Source organism: Rhinolophus sinicus, linkage group LG02 (assembly GCF_036562045.2).
Source record: "Rhinolophus sinicus isolate RSC01 linkage group LG02, ASM3656204v1, whole genome shotgun sequence".
Classification (NCBI taxonomy): Eukaryota; Metazoa; Chordata; class Mammalia; order Chiroptera; family Rhinolophidae; genus Rhinolophus; species Rhinolophus sinicus.
The window spans coordinates 69,605,018-69,628,911 of NC_133752.1; the positions used below are offsets into that span (position 1 = coordinate 69,605,018).

The following is a 23,894-nucleotide window of genomic DNA, read 5'->3' on the forward strand; positions in this document are numbered from 1 at the left end:
CTACAAATAGCTAAGGAAATTTTAATTATAAAGAGTAAAGAATGAGAACTTAACCTACCAGATTTCAAGAAGTACTATAAAACTCTAGTAATGAAAAAGGTAATGGCACAAGAACAGACAAATGAACCAATGGAACAGAGACTGGAGCTTGGAGAGTTTAGCAGACACCGTCAGTGCCCTGTCATATCCCTTTGGCATTCACCATTTCAGGGCACTCCAAACTTGCTGTTTCTAATTGCATGCCCCTGTGACCCTGACTGCTTGGTCTGTGTTCAGGACAGATGAGAAATGCCTGGGAGTAAATGCCCCCACTGAGAGCAGTCCTCAGGTGGTGGCTCAAGGGAATTGGTGGGTAAATACTTTAGCTGCCTCTGCCCTCAGTTGAGATAACTCTAATTCTACATTGCCCCTAGTTCCCCGGCTTATTGATCCCAGTTTCCCACAGTGGTAATCTGCTTGATAACATTTCCTTTATTGGATTCCTTTTCTTCCTTGTTTTACTTCTCCACTCTTCTGCTAGTGCTTCTTGGGTCATCTCCCCCCAAATCTACTTATATCCACATCTTTATTTCAAAGTCTGTTTCTGGGGGAACCTAATAAGATGGACATGCACATGCACATACACATAAACTTACAATAAAAGTAACACTAAAATTCAGTGGAAAAAGGACTGATTGGCGAATGAAAGAAACTAGCTTGCTGTATGGGGAAAAATAAAACTTAACATCCAAAGGTGGGCTCCAAGTGAATTAAAGATCTAAATATAGAGGGTAAAATTACTGTTAATAGAATGTATTTTCTCTTAGGAAAATATCTTTGTGAGCTAGGAGTGGGGCAAGACTTCTTAAACAAAACTTCAAATAGAAATCATAAAGCCAAAAACATGATGAAAAGTAAAGATTTCTTTCAATAAAAGACTCCATGGAAAAAGGTAAAGAGCCTGTGAGAGAAGATATTAACAATGTCTAAAAGTGATAAGGGATTAATTTCTAGAGCACCTAAGAAACACTATCAAATCAACTGGCTAAAGACAGGAATCCAAAGTAAAAATAGTCAAAGGATAGAACGATTTAAAAAACAAAACCTGAAAGTCCAAAAAGCATCTAAAGAGACCCTCGAATTCAGTAGTAATAATGAAATGACAAATAAGACAACAGCAAAGTGTCACTTTTCACTCATTAGATGGCCAAAAAATTGAAATCTAAGTAATGGCAAGTATTAGCAAGGGTGTGGGGTGTACGAACCCTCATGCTTTGCTGGTGAGCGTCAACTCTGGAGCCATCTGGAAAGCAACCTGGATATCCTCATGATCTAGCATTCCCTCTCTTGTTTACCCAGCCCAAAGATATTGTCCTACAGATCCGTAAGTGGAGGACAGATACAAGGAGATAATGGAAGGAATTGGAGGGAAACCAGTTGTCCTTCAGCGGGGAATGGGTATGCAGCGTGTGATGGGTGTACAATATAGAGTACTCTACAGCAGTTAGCAATGACATGGCAGGTGTACCCAGTAATATGGATAATCTTGAAGTACAACGTTCATTGAAAAAATGCTATATATGCACATCAAACAACAGAACAGATTTTTAAAGAACCTAAGCAAATGGAGGATCCACATCAAATACATTGGAAAAGTTGCTTATGGAAGGATGGAATAGGAGTAGGAAAAGGAAATATAAAAAGAATAAATAAATGGAGTCCAATGATGATAGTGAGCTAATGAACTGAGGAGAGTAATACCCTTTGCACCTAAGCCACCCCCAACAAAATACATAAGGGAAAAGACAAGGCAGATGGTAAGTGCCAAGTACTAAACAGTCTTTAACAGCATAGGACTTTATAAAGTCTATTATAAGGGCCTTTGCCTTGATACATCAATATACACACTGGGAATACATAAATAAAATGAAGAATAATTTAGATAACCGATACTGATGTATAAATCAGAAACATTGACTTTAGCTTGAAATCAACTATATTTCTGTGGGAAATCTTTGAAAAAATATTTTAGATGATAATGCTGGACAAAAACTCAGAGTTGTAAAAGCACTATAAATTCTTTTCGAGAAAAAAATAAAGAAGTTAGGATGCGAAGAACACTAGAAATACATATAGAGCATCAGTGGACAGGAAACATGAACAAGCATCGTCTATCTGTAAAAAACAAAAATGCCAGTTACATCTTAATACGTTTTCAAACAGATTCATCAATGGACGCATTAGAGTTCTCAAAAGCAATTAGTGGCACTTAAAACCATTAGAGCCAGAATCTGAGTATAATGAACAAATGGAAAGTGGGTGAGCAATGTTGCTGTGCCTTTTAAAAAGAAGGTGAACAAAGACTGAAAAGCTTTCCAATTGTCTCCTAATTTGATTAATTGGTGTTTTTTTCTTATTCTGATGTTTTTATTCAAACAACCTTGATGCACTGATTAGTTAACCCTGAGGCTCAAGGATTCTCTATTCTTAGTCACAGACGTGGCCACCTCAGCACAGATGGGCAGCCGGTTCTGTGGCTGCCAGCTTTCCCCTTGATCATGTGGTGGCTTCAGATACTTAAGCACCACAAAAATTTCAGCAGATACCCCAATTCGTACCCTGCTAAATCACAGTAAATAACATTTGGAAGTGATATATTACGCATGAGTCACAATTCAGAGCTTAAAAGGGTATCTTTTTGGCTTTCCCCTCACAATTAACTTCTCTTTTATTTTATATTTCCAGACATTCAATTAAATTTAATTAAAGGAGATTTATTGAACACTTATTCTGGGCAAGTTAGATATGGCATAGCCCTTCCCCCAAGAAGTTTATCACTGTGTGTGTGTGTGTGTGTGTGTGTGTGTGTGTGCGCGCGCGCGCGCGCGCGCGCGCGCGCGCGTTCATGATTCTGAGTTTGTTTAGCGTGGAAGAGGGGGCAGGTGAGTGGGTACAAGGGACAAATAGAATAAAACAATTCCCCCAAGTATTTGTGATATATAGGGAAGATGACAAGATCTCTGAGGATAAAAAGGAGAGAGACATAAGCCTATGCTTTTCTATAATGTTGGACACCTTTGTTATTTTCTAGACTAGAGAATCATATTTTAGGACATGTTCAAGCAATAAGAAGCTTGAGAAATTATGACTAAGGAGTATGATAATTTCCCCCTCAGTATGGTAGGACAATGGAAATTAAATGATCAACAAAGAATTCTAGGACTAGAAAGGGGCCCCTGAGATGTTATGCCATAAACAGGACCCAACCTAAATTATCCCAGACAGACAAGAATTGGTGCCATGTCTTTTCCAGTCCCATTCTAAAAGGCCACCAAAGAAATAAATGCCATAAAAAACTCCAGACAGCCAGGTTAGTGCTTAACTTCTCAACACAGTTTTTAAATGGTGAATAGAAATGTTTTTATATTACAGTTTAACATCTTTCACGTTTTCTCTTTAGGATAAAGGCTGAGAACAGCTAGTTGTTGACTATAGGTCAATAAATCTTCATGGCAAAATAGAACCCTTTTGTAATTCTGGTTCCTTGGTAGCAAACCAGTAGATTGCCCATGTTATGGGAGAGTTTTTACTGTATGCTATTTATTATCCTACTTATAATTTAGCACTTATGCCATTATCACTTAATTTAGATGGTGTGGTTAGATTTACATGTGATATAGGACCATGATAACAGGGTGCTCCTTAATTTCAAGGCCATTTTTTAGTCACCACTCACATTTTTCAGGCTGAACAATAAGTGTCGTTATATTCTCTGATGATCACTATCAGGTGTTCTTGGGGACATATACCCCCTGTGGCTGGGGGTAAATTTTGGGGAAATCCAATTTCCAGGACTTCCTTAGAACGTTCAAGAGGCTCCTCTCCCCGAAACCCAGAGTCCTAAGCGGTCACAGAACTTCGATTAAAGTTATGTGGGTAACTTGACTTTGTAAAATCTGCTTTCCATTTTCTGCTGTTTTCTATCTCCAAGATGTAACTGGCATTTTTGTTTTCTACAGATCGATGCTGCTTGTTCGTCTTTCCTATCCTTTGGTTCTCAGCCTCAGGTAATTCCAGTTGGAGGTGTTTTGTAATGATGTGGGCATTTGTGTAGTGCTGAATACTTCATTTTCCCCTTTGGGCCTGTCATTATTTTATGGAATTATTAAACCGTGTTGACATATTAGAAATTATTACATCATCTGCTGGTAATAATCAGTGCTATGAGCTTATGTTTTAAAGTGCTAGGACTTTTATCTCTTAAGTAAAACAGATTTGCTTATCTGCAAATTTACACACATTTTTGAAATGAAAATGCCAATTTCAAAATCAAATTCTGTGTTAGATTAAAAATAATATATCTATTGCTATATTTGGGGGCTAATATCCTGTCCCTTAATTGAGTTTGAAACCCGTGGAGGGAGAAATTTATGGAATCAGACTTATGGAGATCAAAGTATCATTGTAACTGAAAAGTCAGTTTGTGATGCCTTAGATCTGATGCCAAGTGTATTTGCTAAAACTACCCCCAGAATTAAACTGGAGTAGACAGAGACTCGGGGCCTCCTGCCAGAATCAGGTTTTCTACCACAGGGCAGAGAGCAGACAAGAACAGAGCTGGCTCCCTAAGGGGAAAGGACTAAAGGGGGCATGTCCAATTTCTTCCTTTCAATTATCTCTCAGGTAATTCTCACTCCTCTTATAGGGAAGAGTTAAGAGGGGGTTGGGGAAAGAAGAGGGTTCGTCTAGCTCCTGTGCATGGAAACATGAGGAGTGGGAAATAAGTGTGTCCTCGTTATACCATCTTTACTGGACGCTACTGCTTCTATCTGTAGCTCTATCTCTGACAGCAGGTATACCAGAGTTAGCGTTAGTGTCTTGACTTTTATTGCCTTGACTCTCTTAACCAGTATCACTAGTCTTCAGGATGGAGAAGAGGGCTCAGCCGAGGTCCTGTTTTGACCTCCTGCAGAGCGATCAGCTGTGTGCCTTGGGCAAACCCCTACATAGTATGGCCAAGGTTCCATGTCCTCCACCTAGTCCTTCCAGAATGTCATCCTGGCCAGTGTGTAGACAGCCTTGTGTAGTGGTGCTGTATTTCTCCTGCCTCAGTACATTCCTCAGTCTGCAGAGGCTCATCTGCAAGAAGTGGGAGGCATTAGATGCCAAAACAAGACCAGGATCATAATAAGTGACCTGTTTATGAATAGTATTTCTAATTAATTGAGGAACATTGGTAGATATATAACATATGATGGATATTAATCAGCTTACAAGCTTTTGCATTGTGTTTAAAATTCAGAATCACTTTTATTTCTGCAGTGCTAAATGAACAAATTGTAAAGCACTCCTCTAAACACCATCAAGGTAAACTAAGCTTTTATTGGATTTGGCTACTGTGCACATTTTGAGAAGTTGGTAAATTTATTATGGAATATTTTACATTACCTGATACAATTTTTAAAAATCATTAATTTTCACATTAACCATTCTTTTATTATTTTTGTGATCATCTGAACATTGCTTCAAAACATTTTTACCAAATAGGAAATAAAGGATCTTTAAGGTCCACAAATAAAACAATCAAATGTTAAAATTTTAGTGTGAGGAAAATCCTTAAAGAATAGTTGTAGCTCATTAACTAATGGCTCCATGTAAAGAGTTGCTAGAAAAAATGCAATTTGTTTTGAAACCTTTTCTGTCAAACTTTAATCTTATTGCCAAGCCTCCTCCCGCTTAGAATGTGTTTCTAAGGCGAACTCATATTTCTGAATTTATTCTTCTTCAAAGTAAGAGATACATCTTTGATAAATGACATCACTAGATATTTTTGTTATTGTTTTATATTTTGCAGTATTTCTAGATGGGCCACAAAAAGACGTTTCAGGGGTTTATTTCCAGATTTTTATGGAGTGACCTGTGTCCCCATCCCTGAAGAAAAAAAGTGAGAAAGGGTGTATCAGTGTTCGCACTCTACTTTTTCTTTCAACCAACTCCCAGCGATAGGTGTAACAGTCAGTACCAGGACAACACAGGAATATCTAAAGGTCAGAAGAACTAGTTCCCAGAGTGTGTCCCAGGACACACTCTATCAACTACTAGCCAGGTGTGGTGTTGGGCAAGTGACAGTCTCTTAGATCTTTACTTCCTTAGTACGTGACAGTAACAGTTCCTGTCCTGTTAATTCACATAGTACTGTGAATTACTATGTATGTGAAGGTGTTTTGTTATTGGAGCACTATATAAATATGAGCCATTTAATATTATTAATAAATATCCCAGCCGTTTACATGGCAGGCAAACAAATGAAAGAGAACAAAGCAGACCTGTGATGCTCGGGAGGATGCTTAGAAAAGCTGTTTCATGACTCACTGTATCCCTAACTACAACCAACCGTATTAAACACGCACTGATGTTCAAAGTTCAGAATATTGGTGGTCCCAAACAATCCTTTTGACGTGTCCTTCTAAATGAAGAGTGAATTATAATTATATTTGCAGCTCATTATAATTGCAGCTATAAATCAAGCTTTATAGGTCACACTTTTTTTTTTTTTAATGCTACCATTGTTAACTAATTGCTATGTTCCTGGCACTGTGCTAAGAGCTTTACCTACATTTAATCCTTCCAAGGATTCTCTGCAGTGATGTTGTCATCTAAGATTCATGGCTGAAAAAAACTGAAGTCTAGAGAGGTTTGGTAACCAGCCCAAGGTAACACAGCTAATACAGAGTAGAAATGGAATTCACGCTGCTATAGAGTTTGCAGGCTGCTCAACCTCATAGCCCATGTTTTTAACCACCAATTATATCACCTCCCCCCACCCATGGTTCCAGATCTTCATTATTTCCAATGTGCATTTCTTAAGAAATCAATTGTCCGTGGTACTACTGTGCTAAATTCTGTGCAAAGCAGGTTTCGCCCCTGCTTGTCCATGGGTGCTGCTCCTCACCACACCCATCTGGCTGCTAACCACAAGGAGCCCTGCCCTACTTCTGTGTTCAGATGCTTTGAAAAACCTGATCTGGGGTGTGTAGTCAGCAGCCTGGAAGGGTGGTAACTCAGATTATGTGCACCATGCGTGGCCTCTTCCTCTCCAGCTCCCATTGTTTGGGAGCAAATGCAGGGTTTTCAAATGACCCGATAATGAATAATATTCAGTGAGGCTCACAGCTTTGGCATGTAAATTCAGAGTTGGCTACAACCTGGGAAGAATAATCCTCCTTTTGGCACTGCCCTAATTACTCTCAGTCATAGAATTCCATGAAATCTTAGCAAGTACTGAGAACTATGTATCTGGACCAAAGAGGAAGCCTTAATGAGTGCTTAACAGTACATAACATTTTTTTCCCCCCATGATTGGAAGGAAGGTTTTACTTTTAGGAGCCAAGTTTTTATGATGAGAGAAATCAGGGGATTCCAACAGAGTTTCAGTGGGCCACGAGAAGGGTTCTATTCTGGGTAGTTGGAATATCCATGTGTTCCTAACATTCTACAGTTGTGTGTTCTATGCATATGTTGTTAAAACAGAAGCATAGCCTGTGTATCTTCTTTCCATTAGGCATCCAGTGCATTGGAGAAACTTTGCTTCATGATTATGGGGACTCTGCCAAAGCCCCAGGTAAAGTTGAAATATGTTTTATTTGTAGGGAAAAATTGCTCAGTGATATCTTGGACTTCCTCTTGGAAGAAAATATACCCAATTTAGGAAGCCAGACAAAAGGAGCCAGAAGAGGATAACTTGGTTTTGGATAAGAAACAAATACTTCAGTTTCTCTGATATCTGAGAATTTAAGGTCATACTAATGGAATTTACAAACATGCAGTTGGAAATTTCTATGTCCCCCTCAAGTATAAGATGTGTTCTGCCTCTAATGAGAGAAATGTGGGGTCATTTGCCTCTTTTTCTCTCCCTGACTCAAACTGCAGTTGGAAAACAGATGCATCTTTCTTTGTTAGAGAGGACATTAAAAATCCAAAAAAAAAAGCAAACTATATTATCAATGTCAGTTTGAAAAATACATTCTTACTGTGATGTCTTGGTTTCTTATTAAAATTATTTGATTATTCTGGAAGAACTTTTTGTCCTGAAGTGAAGATACGTGGGAACTTGAAAAATAGCATAATATACCATACCCTTTTTATATTCTGCATTTTAAAGATGTACTTATTTTAAATCTATCTTATTAAGGGTAAGAGCCTCAGGTTTAGAATTATATTTTTCATTAGCAATTCTAATTTAACATAGTATCATTGGTACATTCTGACTTCCCTTCCTTTCACATACAATAATTCAAAGAAACCTTGATTTTTTGAAGGCATTAATGTTTTCTGAAACTAAGTGTTTACAACTATTTTTTCCCAATGTTTTTAAAGGTGATGTTTTCCTAAAACATTCAGTTGACTTTTTTCTTAATTATGAGAAATGACAATGGTGTTATCCGTGATTTTCCTTTTATATTTAAAGCAAATGAGAACAAAAAAGAACAACAAAAAGAAATGATGTGATTCATTCTCAAAAACATAGATTTTTGGAGGGAGACAGGAATATAGAAAAGTTTATGGAAGGAAGCAAAAACAACTCAATCTTATTATTTAGTGGTAACAACTACAAATATTTTGATGTGATAACTTCTTGTCTATTTCTCTGAATATCCTATATGTGATTATATCATACTTTCCCATTCTACCACTGTTGAACATTTAGGATGTTTCCAATTTTCTACTCTTATGAACAATGTTGTAGAAAAGATCTTTGTTCATACTTTTATTTATAAACAGTTTCTCATTTATTTTTAGAGCAATATGTGCTTAACCAATTTTAGTCTTATATTTTATATGTAGCATATGTTTAATGTTTTTTAAAATTATGCCATAATCTTATATATTTTATACTATATATTATACATAACATATATTATAATTTTATGTTATAAATAATATAATTATGTTTGTATATCTCTTTTGTCAACAGAAAACAGATGAAAAAGATAATACCAAAAGGGTAAGGTGATTTCCATAAATATACACATTAATAAAATAATAAAGGAAACCACTAATCGTCTATAGTAAATCTCACTCCTTTTTTTTTAATAGTTCTTATTTCATTATTCAAAGATGCGGAAGTTGGGCAATTCAAATGTGGTAAGTTGTAGAATTTTTATTAGTAATCACTAGTATTTGGGTTATTTTTTTTAAAACTGATTTTTGAAGTTTATCATAGAGCTAGATGAAAATTCATGTTGTTTTACTTTAAAAGTTTATACATGTATGAACAAATATAATTCAAAATTTAATATACATTTAATTTATTTTATATCTCAAAAACTGCATGTATATCAAATTCATTCATTCATTCAACAGTTACTTACTGAGTATCTGCTATGTGCCAATCACAATTCTAGTTATTAGAAATATAGCAGTAAATAAAATAGAAAATTAAAAAAGAAATCCTTCCTGTCATGGAACTTACATTCGAAAAGCAAAGAAAAAGCAAATAATTAAGTAAAACATACTTTTTTTAGAAGGTGATTAGTGCAAGGGAAAAATAGGTTTGTCCAAAGGCATTTTAAAAATTATTTTAAAAGATGACGGTCAAAATGTAATTAAATATAACTAGAAATATCCACTTGTAGTCCTAAAATCTCCTTATTTGTAATTAGGCATTTAATGTGAGAATTTTAGTAAGATTAGCCAGATATCAATAACTTTAATTCAGTTCACTTCTAAATTGTGTGGTTTTAGTGGTAGTTTTTCTTTTTGTATGTATGGATTTAAAAAATGCTAAGCAAGCTACTTTGATGTTTCAATCTAGAATACTTAATAATAATTTTACTATAATATTCTTTCTAAGCTTGTGACTCACTACTATGAACCAATTTAGAGAATGAGGAGCAAGTGTATTTTAAATATATATGTACCTGTGGAAAGGGAACTGTAATCTTAAACTCAGGTTTAAATGTTTATCACATTGAATATTCTTACATATGAAGAGTTGAAAGTTAGGTTACACTGGCTTTAAAAACCAAATACAAGGTGAATTGGTTAACAAATAACCATTGTATAGGGCTTAAAGGAATCCATTTGATAAATGATTTTAGTATTTGTGAGAAGGTTCAATTTAAGCTATGCCTTTAAAATGAAACCGAAGCAGGTAGCCACATGTCTCAAATGTGTTTTCATTTTCTTCTGCTTGGCATCTTTACATTTGGAGAAAATGTATCTTAGTCACATTTTTTGCTATCAACAACACATTGTCATTTTTTTGTGTGTCACTTGTTTTCTTATTCCATATGTTCAATTTTAAATAAAATACATAATTTATAAATGTGTGTGTACAACACAATCTTCCAGATAAACATTTTCATAATGGAAAACTGATTCTCACAGAATTGTTTTCATCTGTCCTAAATTATTTTGAGTAAGTGTGGAAGCTGACAGACTGCTTTTTGTCTGTCAAAGATGCAGGCTGGTGTTTTACTTCTTGGCAGCTGAGGAGGGACTGAGGCCGTCAGGACTCAACATTACATTTGTTCAATGTAATGGCAAAGGTTCTAGCATCTAGCTATACATTTTATTCTATCTCGTGGCTTATTCTTCTCAGTTCTTTGAAATGCTCACAAGGGATGTCTTAGATAACATCTTCTTGTTCTCTTTTGTCTGGAGCAAGTATAATGGGTAAAAACGAAAACAAACAAATAGGAAACTGTAGTTATGCCCAATACTAAGAAGCCCTTGTGCTCATCACGTGTGTGTGTGTTCGTGTCTCTCAGTCATCTGTTGTGCATCCGTTACTGCAGCTCGTTCCTCAACTGCAGGAGAGAAGAATGAGGAGATTCAGAGTGGACGTATGTAACACAAACTGCATGCTTGCTTTGCCACTCACTCTGCGTAGGGCAGCTCTTCTGTGAATTCCCAGTTGTGTTTTATAAGACACTCTTCTTCTTCAGGATAAAACCCACACAAACACCAGTTAGCCTAAGAACATCTGTTTGCAGAAGTGTTTTCACAGTCAGGAAGAAAAGAATTGTTCCCTCTCTATCTCAGGAGCAGTGAGGAAAGCTGGGATTAGATTCCCTTCCAAGGACCATGACCCTCCCAGTGAGGAAACCTAGTCTTGATTTAAGAACAGATGTAGCAGTATGGCTCGTCCTTAGGTAGGAATGGGAGAAAAGATAAAAGATAAAGTACTTCTCCTGTGGACATAGGTCGGCAAATGGCTGGGATAGCAAGCTTTCTATCCAAGTTTTAAAGTGTTAGTAAGAGTAAGGCTCATGAAGGAAATATATCAGAAGTTAAATGTAGGCATTTTTAATCCACAATTAACAAAAATATGGCCCAAATTCAGTATCTGTATGTAAAATGAATATAACTATATTAACATATTTTTAAACTAGAAATTGTGGAGTTTTTATTTTCATTTAAAAAGAATCCTAACTCTTTCAATGATGAAAGTTTCTAGGTATTATTTTTAAGCAATGCCTTACATTATTGTAATGCATTATAGTTTTCAGTCTTGTATCACCTCATTTTATTCTTTTGGCAACTCTGTTGGTGCTTATACAAGTATTGTTATCCTCAGTTTACTAGAGGGAAAACAATTCAGGACAATTAAAGATGTTTCCCAAGATCATCCCTAGTAAGTGAGATTCGAAATTACAACAGTCTTCTGACTTCTGGCCTGGGCAAATACTTTTCTCACTATGCCATTCCCTTTATAGTCTAATCTTGGCTATTTCTATTATTGTCAGATGTTCCCTTAATTTAAATACCTTATTAATTTCTTTCTCCCAAAGTCTTCAAATAGTTTTTAAAATGCATACACTTTAGGCAAATAAATGCCTCAAAATTTATTTTTATGGTCACTATTTCCTCCCTAAATTCTTCACATTCTTAAACTAAGTTTTCACCAAGGAAGATAGTATCTGCTGCCAACTTGAATGAGAAATGTACGAGAAACTGTAATAGTGCCTTAAAATTATAGAATTTCTAGTATGAAAAAATATCAAAATGGTTGTCAGCAAACTTTCTGGAAGTAATACCAGCGGTGCCAAAAACACGTACACACATGACTTGTATTCCTCTTTTGTTATTGGTATATATTATTACAATTTTAATACAGTTTTTTCCTTTCTTAAAATGTGTATACATATTTTTAGCACCCTCTGTATATATTTTTCTCGATTAACTTTTACTTTCTGAAGAATTTGCTTGACTTATGAATAGTGTAAGATTTCATTTTAAAGGTTCAGTTCCTTAAAATATATCGATGTTATTAGTTTACTATATAACTTCAGTGTCATTATTTTACAACCTTAGCTGAATACTCAGTATTATGGCCAGTTTGGCATTTTGTCTGAATGTTCCGCCTTCAGTCAAGTAGCTGAAAACATGAACTCTGACTTGGTAGTATATACTACTGGACAAATGATAACTCCTAAAAGTATTTTGTAGCAAGACAAGTTTCCTAGGAACCCATGAAATAAAAGAATGTAAAACCTGAATAGAAAAAAATAAACAATAATGTTAGCTTTGCTAGACCTAAGTCACCTAATTTTAAAACATATTTTCAATAGTGAAATATTTTGGATTGTTAGAGAAAATGTTTTCAGATCTTAGTGCATTCTAACACTTCTTATATTTTGTTTACTAGACATCCTTACTTCTAGCCCCACATCTCTTTTACCTTTACCTCCCAAATTCTTATATATATTGTTCTCTTTCCAGTGATAAGACTAAAATGAACTGTGTGTTTGAATTTGAAAGTTTTAAGTTACATTTTGTCCTACCTTTCTTTTTTTTCTTATATAAGCATATAAGTGTATAGTGTTTATGTGTACATTTTTGAATATTAAAATTTTCTATCTTTTAATTAACTTAGGGGGATTTATAGTGAGGATGAGAATTAGGTATAAAATATTGAGAATTTAAGATATATTTATTGTAAGCAAGGATTTCAGAATTTTAATAGATGTGAGAGCCATTTTTTAGAATTTAAAAATATGATTTTAGTTATATTATGGAATGATTGAAAAGGGTCCTGTTGACAAATTTCATAGTGATTGCCATCCTGATATTTTTATAATAAATAATTGTTGAAAATAGGAAGCTATATGAACCAATTTTATGGGAATGATAAAATGTTAAATCTGTTTTCCATTAAGTTTAAAATGAAATGTTTTAAGAAAAGAAACACTTCAAAATATACACATTATGAATAATTGGTTTGTTCCTATTTCATGTTTTTTCATTACCATTTCTGTAAATATAATTAGATTGGGAAAATCTCTTCTGAAGTCTCATTGAATAAATATGTTTACCAAAGTTGTCCCTTAATTTGTATTTAAATTTCTATAGAAATATTATGTATTTTAGCTCTCACACAATTCTATCTTATATTTTTCCCTTTCCTTGTGTTAGCACATACAATATGTTTTTCAAAGAAATTATTTTGTTCTAACAAAATGCTAAAAGGAGATTTTAAAAACAGTTAATTATCTATGCAGTGTCTGTCATTCTTCTTTCCACTTATTGATGAATATACATACAACTGACAAATTTCCTGAAAATAGAATCTGTTATATTGATAAGGAAATTATTTTAAAATACAGCATTCTGGTGATACTGCTAGTTGTTGTAAATTCGTGTTAATACACAGATTAGATTTGATATAAATTATATACTCAAGTCTTTGATTCCCTCTTTGTTTAATTATGATAGTTTAAAATAACTGTGAGCTTCACTATACTCTGAGGAAGAATTTGTGCATATTTTTACTGTTATTTGATTTGTAATGCCCTCATTTTCTTTTCAGGAAGAATTCCAAAGTCCTATTGCAAGCCAAAGACGAAGATACTTTTTATTCAGGGTATGCACATACTGTATTTTTTAAAAAATCAATCAATACCAAAATTGAAAAATAATTTAACTGTCCATTTATTTACATTATTTCAAGTTTTAATTAAATTTTGAAGTTTATTTATTATAAATGTTTGACATCAGGTGTTACTGAGATTCACTTCTTTTTTTTCTTTAAAGTTTATTGGGGTGACAATTGTTAGTAAAGCTACATAGATTTCAGGTGTACAATTCTATATTACATCATCTATAAATCTCATTGTGTGTTCACCACCCAGAGTCAGTTCTCCTTCCATCACCATATATTTGATCCCCTTTACCCTCATCTACCACCTCCCTCCCCGCCTTACCCTCTGGTAACCACTAAACTATTGTCTGTGTCTATGAGTTTTTGTTTCTCATTTGTTTGTCTTGTTCTTTTGTTGTTTTTGGTTCATATACCACATATCAGTGAACTCATATGGTTCTCTGCTTTTTCTGTCTGACTTACTTCGCTTAATATTATATTCTCAAGATCCATCCATGTTGTCACAAATGGTCCTATATCATCTTACCGTGGAACAGTATTCCACTGTGTATATATACCACAACTTCTTTATCCATTCATCTATCAAAGGACATTTTGGCTGTTTCCATGTCTTGGCCACCACAAAAAAAGCTGCAATGAACATTGGAGCACACGTGTCTTTATGGATAAATGTTTTCAGATTTTTTGGGTAGATACCCAGGAGTGGGATTGCTGGGTCATACGGTAATTCTATTTTTAATTTTTTGAGGAACCTCCACACTGCCTTCCATGGCGGCTGCACCAGTCTGCATTCCCACCAACAGTGTATGAGGGTTCCTTTTCTCCACAGCCTCTCCAACACTTGTTACTATTTGTCTTGTTGATGATAGCCATTCTAACTGGGGTGAGGTGATATCTCATTGTGGTATTTATTTGCATTTCTCTGATGATTAGTGATGTTGAGCATTTTTTCATGTCTTTTTGCCATTTGTATGTCCTCTTTGGAGAAATGTCTCTTCAGGTCCTCTGCCCATTTTTCAATTGGGTTGTTTGTTTTTTTGTTGTTGAGTTGCATGAGTTCCTTGTATATTTTGGATATTAGCTCTTTATCGGAGGCACTGTTTGCAAAAATCTTCTCCCATTCAGTTGGTTACCTCTTTATTTTGTCGATGGTTTCTTTTGCTGTGCAGAAGCTTTTAAGTTTGATATAGTCCCATTCATTTATTTTAGCTTTTATTTCCCTTGCCTTTGGAGTCAAATTCATAAAATGTTGTTTGAACTCAAGATCCGTAAGTTTAGTACCTAGGTTTTCTTCTATGCAGTTTATTGTTTCAGGTCTTATGCTTAAGTCTTTGATCCATTTTGAATTAATTTTGGTACATGGTGACAGATAGCAGTCCAGTTTCATTCCTTTGCCCGTGGCTTTCCAATTCTGTGAGCACCATTTATTGAAGAGGCTGTCTTTTCTCCATTGTATGTTTTTTGCTTCTTTGTCAAAAATTATCTGTCCATATTTATGGGGGTTTATTTCTGGGTTCTCAATTCTATTCCATTGGTCTACATGTCTGTTTTTCTGCCAATATCATGCTGTTTTGATTATTGTTGCCCTGTAGTACAAGCTAAAGTCAGGGAGTGTGATACCTCCAGCATTGTTTTTTTTTTCTTAAGATTGCTTTGGCTATTCGGGGTCTTTTGTGGTTCCAAACAAATCTGATGAGTTTTTGTTCTGTTTCTTTAAAAAATGCCATGGGGATTTTGATTGGAAATCGCATTAAATCTGTATATTGCTTTGGGTAATATGGCCATTTTAACTATGTTGATTCTTCCAATCCATGAGCCCAGAATGTTTTTCCATTTCTTTGTGTCTTCTTCAATTTCTTTTAAAAATGTCTTCTAGTTTTCAGCATATAGGTCTTTCACATCCTTGGTTAAGTTTATTCCTAGGTATTTTATTCTTTTGTATGCAATTGCAAAAAGAATTGCTTTTTTAATTTCTTTTTGTGAGATTTCATTGTTAGTATAGAGGAATGCAATGGACTTTTGTACGTTGATTTTGTAGCCGGCCACATTACTGTATTCGTTGATTGTTTCTAATAGCTTTTTGGTGGAGTCTTTAGGGTTTTCTATATACAGTATCATGTCATCTGCAAAGAATGACAATTTAACTTCTTCATTCCCAATTTGGATGCCTTTTATTTCTTTCTCTTGCCTGATTGCTCTGGCGACGACTTCTAACACTATGTTGAAAAGCAGAGGTGATAGGAGACAGCCCTGTCGTATTCCTGAACGTAGAGCAAATGGCTTCAGTTTTTCACCGTTAATTATGAGATTAGCTGAGGGTTTCTCATATATGGCCTTTATTATGTTAAGGTATTTTCCTTCTATACCTATTTTATTAAGTGTTTTAATCATAAATGGATGTTGTATCTTGTCAAATGCTTTTTCTGCATCAATTGATATAATCATATGATTTTTGTCCTTTATTTTGTTTATGTGATGTATCACACTGATGGATTTGCGTGTGTCGAACCATCCTTGTGCCCCTGGGATGAACCCCACTTGGTCGTGTTGAATAATCTTTTTAATGCATTGTTGCATTCGATTTGCTAGAATTTTGTTTAGGAGTTTTGCATCTGTATCCATCAGAGATTTTGGTCTGTAGTTCTCTTTTTTTGTGTTGTCCCTGCAGGTTTTGGTATCAGGGCAATGTTGGCCTCATAAAATGAGTTAGGGAATACTGTCTCTTCTTCAGTTTTTTGGAAGAGTTTGAGCAGGATTGGTATTAGATCCTCTTTGAAGGTTTGGTAGAATTCACTAGTGAAGCCGAGATTCACTTCTGTCACCACCTTATTGCTTCAATATTATGGAATGTCTGATCTCTTCCCTAATCCATTACTGTTTGTAAATACCCCAAATGACATTCATCTAGTTCACAGTTTAGTTGCATAACATTTCATGTGCAGGGAAAGAGTGTCTTAAAGATGTTTTACTCCTTAACTTCCAAAGAATCATATACTAAATGTTTCATTCAATAGATTGGAAGAGTTATGACTATTTTCATAAGCTTTTAAAAGTAAAAGAATCAACTACATTAGAAGCTATAAGTAGATAAAACTTTGTATTTAGTATTTCGTATATCCAAATTGTCTGAAATGTGAGTTTCTTTCTAAGCAGCTATACTTTTTTAAGTGTTTGTATCCCTCACACATTACCAGAGATTTTTCATTCCTTAATTCAGCCACTATTTATTGAAATTCTCCTGGGTGCTAGACAATGTACCAAAGGCTGGGAATATACAGCCAGATAGAATTCTGTTCTTAGGCTCTAGGAGTTTACAGCGTAATACAGGAAATTGATAAATAAATAAATAAATAAATAAATAAATAAATAAATAAATGTTAAATATACCTTCGACCCAGGGGTTATGGTTTCTTTTTCTTTCTTTTTTCTTTCTTTCTTTCTTACTTTGTTTCTTTCTTTCTTTCCTTTCCTTCTTTTTTTAACATTTTTAAAATTGAATTTATTGGGGTGACAATGGTTAGTAAAATTACATAGGTTTCAAGTGTAGAATTGTATAATATGTAATCTATATATCACACTGTGTGCTCACCACCCAGAGAGGATAAAAGGGGTAAAATATATGGTGCTATAGTTTCTAAAAAACAGGCACTTAACCTAGACTGGGGACTGGAGGAGGTAGAGGCTTTAAGGGCTGAATTTGAAGAATCAACAGGAATTAGGCAATGAAATATTTACCTTAGAATTCCAACTTTATTGTAGAGGCTAAGGAGAGCCATATGTTTAAGATTTGCATTTTGGAAACTAATTCTAACAACAAATTGGAGAATGGGCTGAAGGAAGGAGCAAGACAGCATAGAGGAAGAAATAATACTACTCATTGAGATCGTTTGGCTGCTTTTTATGAAAATTAACTTCCCTCCTTAGCTAACACTGGTTTATTACTAATTTGTTATTTTCCAGCCACGCAACGGAAGAAGGTCAGAAGATTACATTTAAAATGGTATGTGCTTCACAATTTAACCCAGTTTGAAAATGTCTGTTGTTTTTAGATATTCACATATTAAACTATGCTGAATATATTTCTATTATTTGATTGCATATATGTATTACTATTCTATATAAATACTACAATTATAGGGGCTGTGAGGGCTTTAAGATGGAAAATACCATTATTTTAGGGCCAGATTTTTTTACCCAAGTCATGCGTTCCTCAGACTATGCCACAATAGTCATCACCATCAATTTTGTAGACATTGACCTTATTATAGTTATTTGTTGTGCAAGTAGTTTGTGTAAGGGATTGTGTTCTTACTATGGTAATCAGTGTCCAAAATAATGAGTCAGAACTTATAACCTGAATGTATTTCTGTGTTCCAAATGACCCATATTCAAAGATTCCTTTTAATAGTTGTGATTTACCATTTCTAGAGAACTAAGAAAAGGTGGAAAGATATGAAAACATGACTTCTGCTTTGAGATTCTCAGAGTTTCCACCTCAATGATGGAGATATAGTAGATACTTAGTAGCAATTGAGTGGTCCTACATGTTTAATAAATATGTTTATCCTAATATGTTATTAGGTTATGAATTTTGAAATTAAACCCAAATGTAGATGATAAATTTATGCCACCGAGGTAAAAGTATATTCTATAACTTTATCTGAATTCAGATTCTATGCTGTACATATTTTTGCAAATATTTCATTCATATAATTTATCTCAACCTTTAATACACATTTAGCTTAAGAATGTTAAAATTCTTAACATTTTCTCATAGAAACAAAAATTTTAAAATGCACTATTTCTAACTAAAGAATATATCAACACCAAAATTGTACAATATCTAGAAAACAAAGATAATGAAAACACTGAGTATCAAAACTTATGGGACTCTGCCAAAGCCATATTCAGTGGAAAATTCAAGACTTTAAGCATTTTCAAGCAAGGAAAAAATGAGTAGAGTAAGGATTTAACTCAATAAGTTAAAAAAGAACAAGGTGAACTTCAGGAAAGAAAAGGAAGAAAAGTATAAAATAAAAGATGAAATTAATAAATTATAAAATAGTAAAGTAGAAGAGTTGGTAAATAAAGCAAAAATCTGTCTCTGCAAAAAAATAAACTACTCTAATTAGCCTAATTAAGAAATAGGGGAGAAACCATAAATATACAAAAATACAAATGAAAAGAGGGATATTAAAACAGATATGTAGAAATTAAATTATGAAAGAGTAATTTGCAAATCTCTGTGCCTATAGTTAGAAAACTAGCGTAAAATGGAAGATTGTCTAGTAAAGTAGGTGCTACCAAAATTAGGTGCTACCAAAATTTACCTCAGTAGAAAGAAAAATATATATATACAGACTAATGGCCATGGGAAAAAATTGAAAACATTACCCAGAAACTTTCCCCTCAAAGAAGTCCTAGGCCAATAGATTTTGGATTTTTCCAGCTCAGAGAAGGAAGAAAAATCTCAAAAAACTTATGAAATCAGCCATATATTTAATGAAGCTAATACCAAAATCATACAAAAGTAGTATTAAAGAAACTTAAGGTCAAAGATATTTATAATTTTTAATGTAAAAATTCAAAAGAAATATTAGTAAACAGTATTCAGCAGTATTATTTAAAGAATTATATGACCCTATGAAGTCAAGTTTGTTCTAGCAACTCAGGATAATTCAATATTAGGAAGTCATTTAAATGTTTTCACCATTACAAGATAAAGTATATGATCATCTCAATAGATACTTTTGGTAAAATTCCACATCAATTTCTGATGTTTTAAAAGAAGAGATGAATTTTGTCTTAACATTATTTATATAATGGTCTCACAGTCAGTAGCAGGTTTCATAGTAAAACACTTTAGCATTTCTGTTAATGTCAGGAACAAAACAAGGATGCTTTTGTTACCTTGTATTTAATGTAGTTCTTATGCACTAGCTAATTCAGTTAGACAAGAAAAAAATAAAAGATACAAATATTGGAAATGTAAAGAAAAAATTTAATGTGCTCATGGGGCATAATTAGGAACTTAAATTTTCAAACTATTTTTGGAATTAAACTCTTGTTTCAGCAAAGGCCTGTTATGTTCATATTAGGAATACGAGCAAACGTTTTCTTAACTTTTTCTCTTTTTAAAGAGTTAATGGAAAAGAAAACTATCTTTCATAGTAGTACAAATGTAGAGGCATTTACAAAATGTGAACAAAAAAATAGTTTAATACTATAATATAAATGGAAAAAATGTTTGTGATTGTAACACCAAACTAGATGTTAGCGTACTCACAAATGTGAAATGGAATTTAATCTATGATTTGATCAATTTAGCAAATTCTCCCTGAAACAGAAAAATAGCTTTATTTAGATCGTTGCCAAGATTAGGGTCTACATAAACGAATTCACTCAGAATTTCATTTTATTTTGTTAATAGAGAAGCAGTGCAATAATCATTTTTTTCTTTGTATTTAGCATCTGATTATCTGAGGTCTTACTTTGTCCTGATGACTTAAATTTACTTTAAAAATAGAAATATAATAGAATGATTTAATTGTAACTATACAGCAAAATAAATACACAAAGAGTAACTGCAACTTTTGAAATATTCATTAACTTTGTTGGTATCAATGAGCTTTAGAAAACCACTTTTATATAGTTAAATACTGTCAAGTTTTGGAAAATACAGACATACAGAGGAAATGTTCCATCAAAGAGAGATTAAATGATAGCTAAAAGTATACAGGCTGAAGAAAAGCTGAGAAATACCTCAGTGTCAGTTTTATTATACATAACAAAACATTTCTAGAAACACCTACATACAAACATTATATGCACATTCACATACTCATTTATACTTGAATCTAAATTCAATTTTTCTCTTTTTACAGATTACCAACTATTTTCCACAGAAGCAATGCCATGGAGTACAAAATATACTGACATTTTGTTTCCTTCTCAAAAACAATCCTTGCTAAATTTAATATGTTTGAGAATCCCTGTGTTGTAAACATTTTCAGTAAAAGTTGGTTGAGACTGTAAATGTTCAATTTGTTGAAAACTTAAAAAGCATCTTAAAATATTTTTTCTTAGGGTTAAAATGATAAATAGTGTGTAATAAGGCTGTAAGTAATGCTGTTCCTTAGATTCCTGTAGCTTCTGATAATACTGATGCATATATTCTTTGTTATTTATATTAAAGGCACTCAGTAGAGAGTTGAGTTTTAATGAGCTATTTTAGTTTATCCTGTTTGAATTTTTATCAGTGACAAAATCATCAGAATGCCCAAGAGCTAACAAATGTTATTATGTGAATACCAACTAAACCTGTTGGAGGATTTGGCCATGATCTATCCAATAGTCCAATAAGCAAATTCTGATTTATATTTTGTAAAGTTGGTGTCTGATTGCTACAAACATATGAAGGGACTAGTTTTTTCCACCAACTAGTAGTATTCACTTTTTCTTAAAATAACGTATTTTACCTTGCAACATCTGAAAGGCAACCAGTCTTGTCCATTACCAGAAAGAAAACTATCTTATTAGTAGAGGATCCTGAATACGCTGCGAGAACTTTTTGCATCAAATCACTGTTTGGTAGATGCAGAATTAACCTCAGACGGATGTTGAGATTATCTCCCTTCAGCTTCCCCTGGGTTTTTCCTTTCTGACAACCCCCCCTTGCATAACCACCTACTCCACCAAGCAGGTTGCTAGCTGACTAGAGAAGGGTGGCTCACTGAGTGGATTGGATTCGGTCTTACAGTATTCAGAGTACAGTATCTGAAAATCTTTGTCTTGTTAATTTTGACCACTGATTATAGCCGAAATCACTACTTACACCAATAAAGTCCCTGAATCTCACTTCTTCTCAACTGGTGTGAAGGACATATGGAAAGAAGGGGGCAGAATAAGACAAAAAGTGCATTCTTTTTTTAAAAAAATGAATTGCCTTGACAAGTTAGGCACTTGAAAGCCGAGAGTGCCTCTTGCTCTAAAGCCAGAGATGCATGGGGCAACATTAGAACTATGCACTGTAATTTAATTAGCATGAATTTTGGATTGTCAAAATACGAAAAGAGAATCAAATATTAATTTAAGCAGATGTTCCCAGGTGTTCTCAGACAGCCAGAAACTTAGGCCACTTACATTTTTTAGGGCTCCCACGTATTAAAATAAAGAAATACCAAAACATGATTACAAAAATTGTAGGACGTTTTAAAATATTGTATATTTAACAAATTAATATCTTATACAAAAACACAACAAAATGTATGGGTTACTAGGAGTATAGGATTTGTATTAAGTATCAACTGGGCAGTAAAGATGTAGTGGCCCAATGCTGAAGCCAAGTTTAAAATTATGTCCTTAAAAACATTCCTATTTCCCCCCATATCCTATCAGTATATCGTGACCATGTGTATAACCTTATTTGGCGATAACGTCAAATGTTTTCCCCACGTTCCTGGCAGCTCCTAGTAAACATCATTTCTTTAACCTAAATTTCTAGGAACCCAACTATCTAGGCTTCCTACCTAATGCCAGAGCTCTTATCTCCTAAAGAAGCGCATTTTTAAGATGGTGGTGAAGAGCCATTTGAGAATCTCGTGAAAGCTCTGATTCCTAACTGCACCATCATCCCATTCTTCCCTCCTAAAAATGTACACATACAACAAAATTATGTCTATAACTGGGGGCTAGGTATTCCCTAAAATCCATCCAAATATAAGCTAAGGGCTCCAGGTTAGTAACTCCTCCTTTGAAAGGTTCTCTCCCCAGAATTTTTTCTCCAAGAAGAATTATTTCTCCATGAAGACAGGACTCCAACTGAAGAGTGTCAGAGAGCTCGGAAACAACGCGTTGATTTGATGGCGCTGGAGGGGAGGGCGGGAGGAACACCAGCATCAGCACCACTTGGCAAACAGGAAAGGCTCCGCTTGGGATAAACATACCCCAGGACCTGGTGCGTCGGCACCGACAGCCATCACGTAGGCCACGCCTCCGCGTTGCCTGGCAACAGAGCTGCGCCAGGTAGACGCCCTTGTTCTCCCCTCCCCCTCCCTGTGGGCGGTGGAAGCCTCTAGGCCTGCGGCGGGGTCGTCTCCCGCCTCGAGGAGACATCTGAATCTGGAGTCCTTCGCCAGACGCCTGAAGGGACAGCTCGTGAGGGTGGAGACTGACCATCATGCAGGTGGGAGACACGGCCACAGGGTGTCTGGGGCACCCAGTGGAGTCTCCGGCTGGGCCTGAGGCTGAGCACGAATAGAGAGGGGGGCCCATAGGGGTTGGATGCTAACGTTTGTTTTTGATAAGAGCTAAAGTTGGCGTGCGTCTCAAGATTGGAGAGAAATCCAAATTAACTCTAGGAGAACGCCAGTTTTTCAACGCTCAAACTTGGGTATGTCGCTAGAGGAAGGATAGGAGTTTTTTGGGATGACGTTTCACACCTGAATCCTGGAAATCTTACGGCTGCACTATTTCTCACATAAGAAATAGACCAGCAACTTTAGCTCAAGCCTAATTCAATTTAAGTATCCTGCCGCACTACTTTAAAAAAACACACAAAACGATCAGAACAGAAACGCTGGTAGTTACATCTCTCTTGAGAAAGACCAGTTGTCTCTGCGGTTTCTCCTACCTGACTGCAAAAGCTGTTACACTTCCACTTATTCCTTAAAAGGCTGCTCCTCTGTCTAAAGCTTCCTTATTAACCAAAAGCTTGTGCTTTTGTCTGTTTATCAAAAGAATAAAATTCTTACTTTCTGATTTACAGAAACAGCTTCTTCCCACCTGCCTCCCCAATTTAAAACCACTGCCATTTTTCTTGGTTTTCATATTTTGGTATTCCTATATTGTGTAATTTATTAGGATATATGGGACATAAATTACGTATAATTTAATGGATAGTCCTTTTGTGTTAATAATAGATTACCAGCAAGTACATTTTATCCGGTGTATGACGACATTTCTATACACTATAGTGAATAATCCGAAAAGAAATTAACAATTCTATGTATGATCGCATCAAAAAGAATAA

The 23,894-nt window shown here is 34.7% G+C and overlaps 2 protein-coding genes across 5 annotated transcripts in view; both read left to right on the plus strand.

Moving 5' to 3' along the window:
• Window positions 1–20,900, plus strand: part of NMU (neuromedin U) — a 31,041-nt gene extending 10,141 nt beyond the window's left edge. Inside the window, exons 3-10 of one of the 3 annotated variants that reach the window (XM_019740086.2) lie at window positions 3,999–4,046; window positions 7,541–7,600; window positions 8,954–8,983; window positions 9,076–9,123; window positions 10,752–10,826; window positions 13,793–13,846; window positions 17,825–17,864; window positions 20,749–20,900. In XM_019740086.2, coding sequence (XP_019595645.2) covers window positions 3,999–4,046; window positions 7,541–7,600; window positions 8,954–8,983; window positions 9,076–9,123; window positions 10,752–10,826; window positions 13,793–13,846; window positions 17,825–17,860 — 351 coding nt within the window. In that variant the 3' untranslated portion in view covers window positions 17,861–17,864; window positions 20,749–20,900. The remainder of the gene's footprint in view (window positions 1–3,998; window positions 4,047–7,540; window positions 7,601–8,953; window positions 8,984–9,075; window positions 9,124–10,751; window positions 10,827–13,792; window positions 13,847–17,824; window positions 17,865–20,748) is intronic. The other 2 variants (XM_074324527.1, XM_074324528.1) reach the window with 2 other exon arrangements.
• Window positions 20,901–21,021: 121 nt separating this feature from the next.
• PDCL2 (phosducin like 2) overlaps window positions 21,022–23,894 on the plus strand; it is a 32,898-nt gene continuing 30,025 nt past the window's right edge. For both annotated transcript variants that reach the window (XM_019740088.2, XM_019740087.2), the window contains exon 1: window positions 21,022–23,048. In XM_019740088.2, coding sequence (XP_019595647.2) covers window positions 23,043–23,048 — 6 coding nt within the window. In that variant the 5' untranslated portion in view covers window positions 21,022–23,042. The remainder of the gene's footprint in view (window positions 23,049–23,894) is intronic.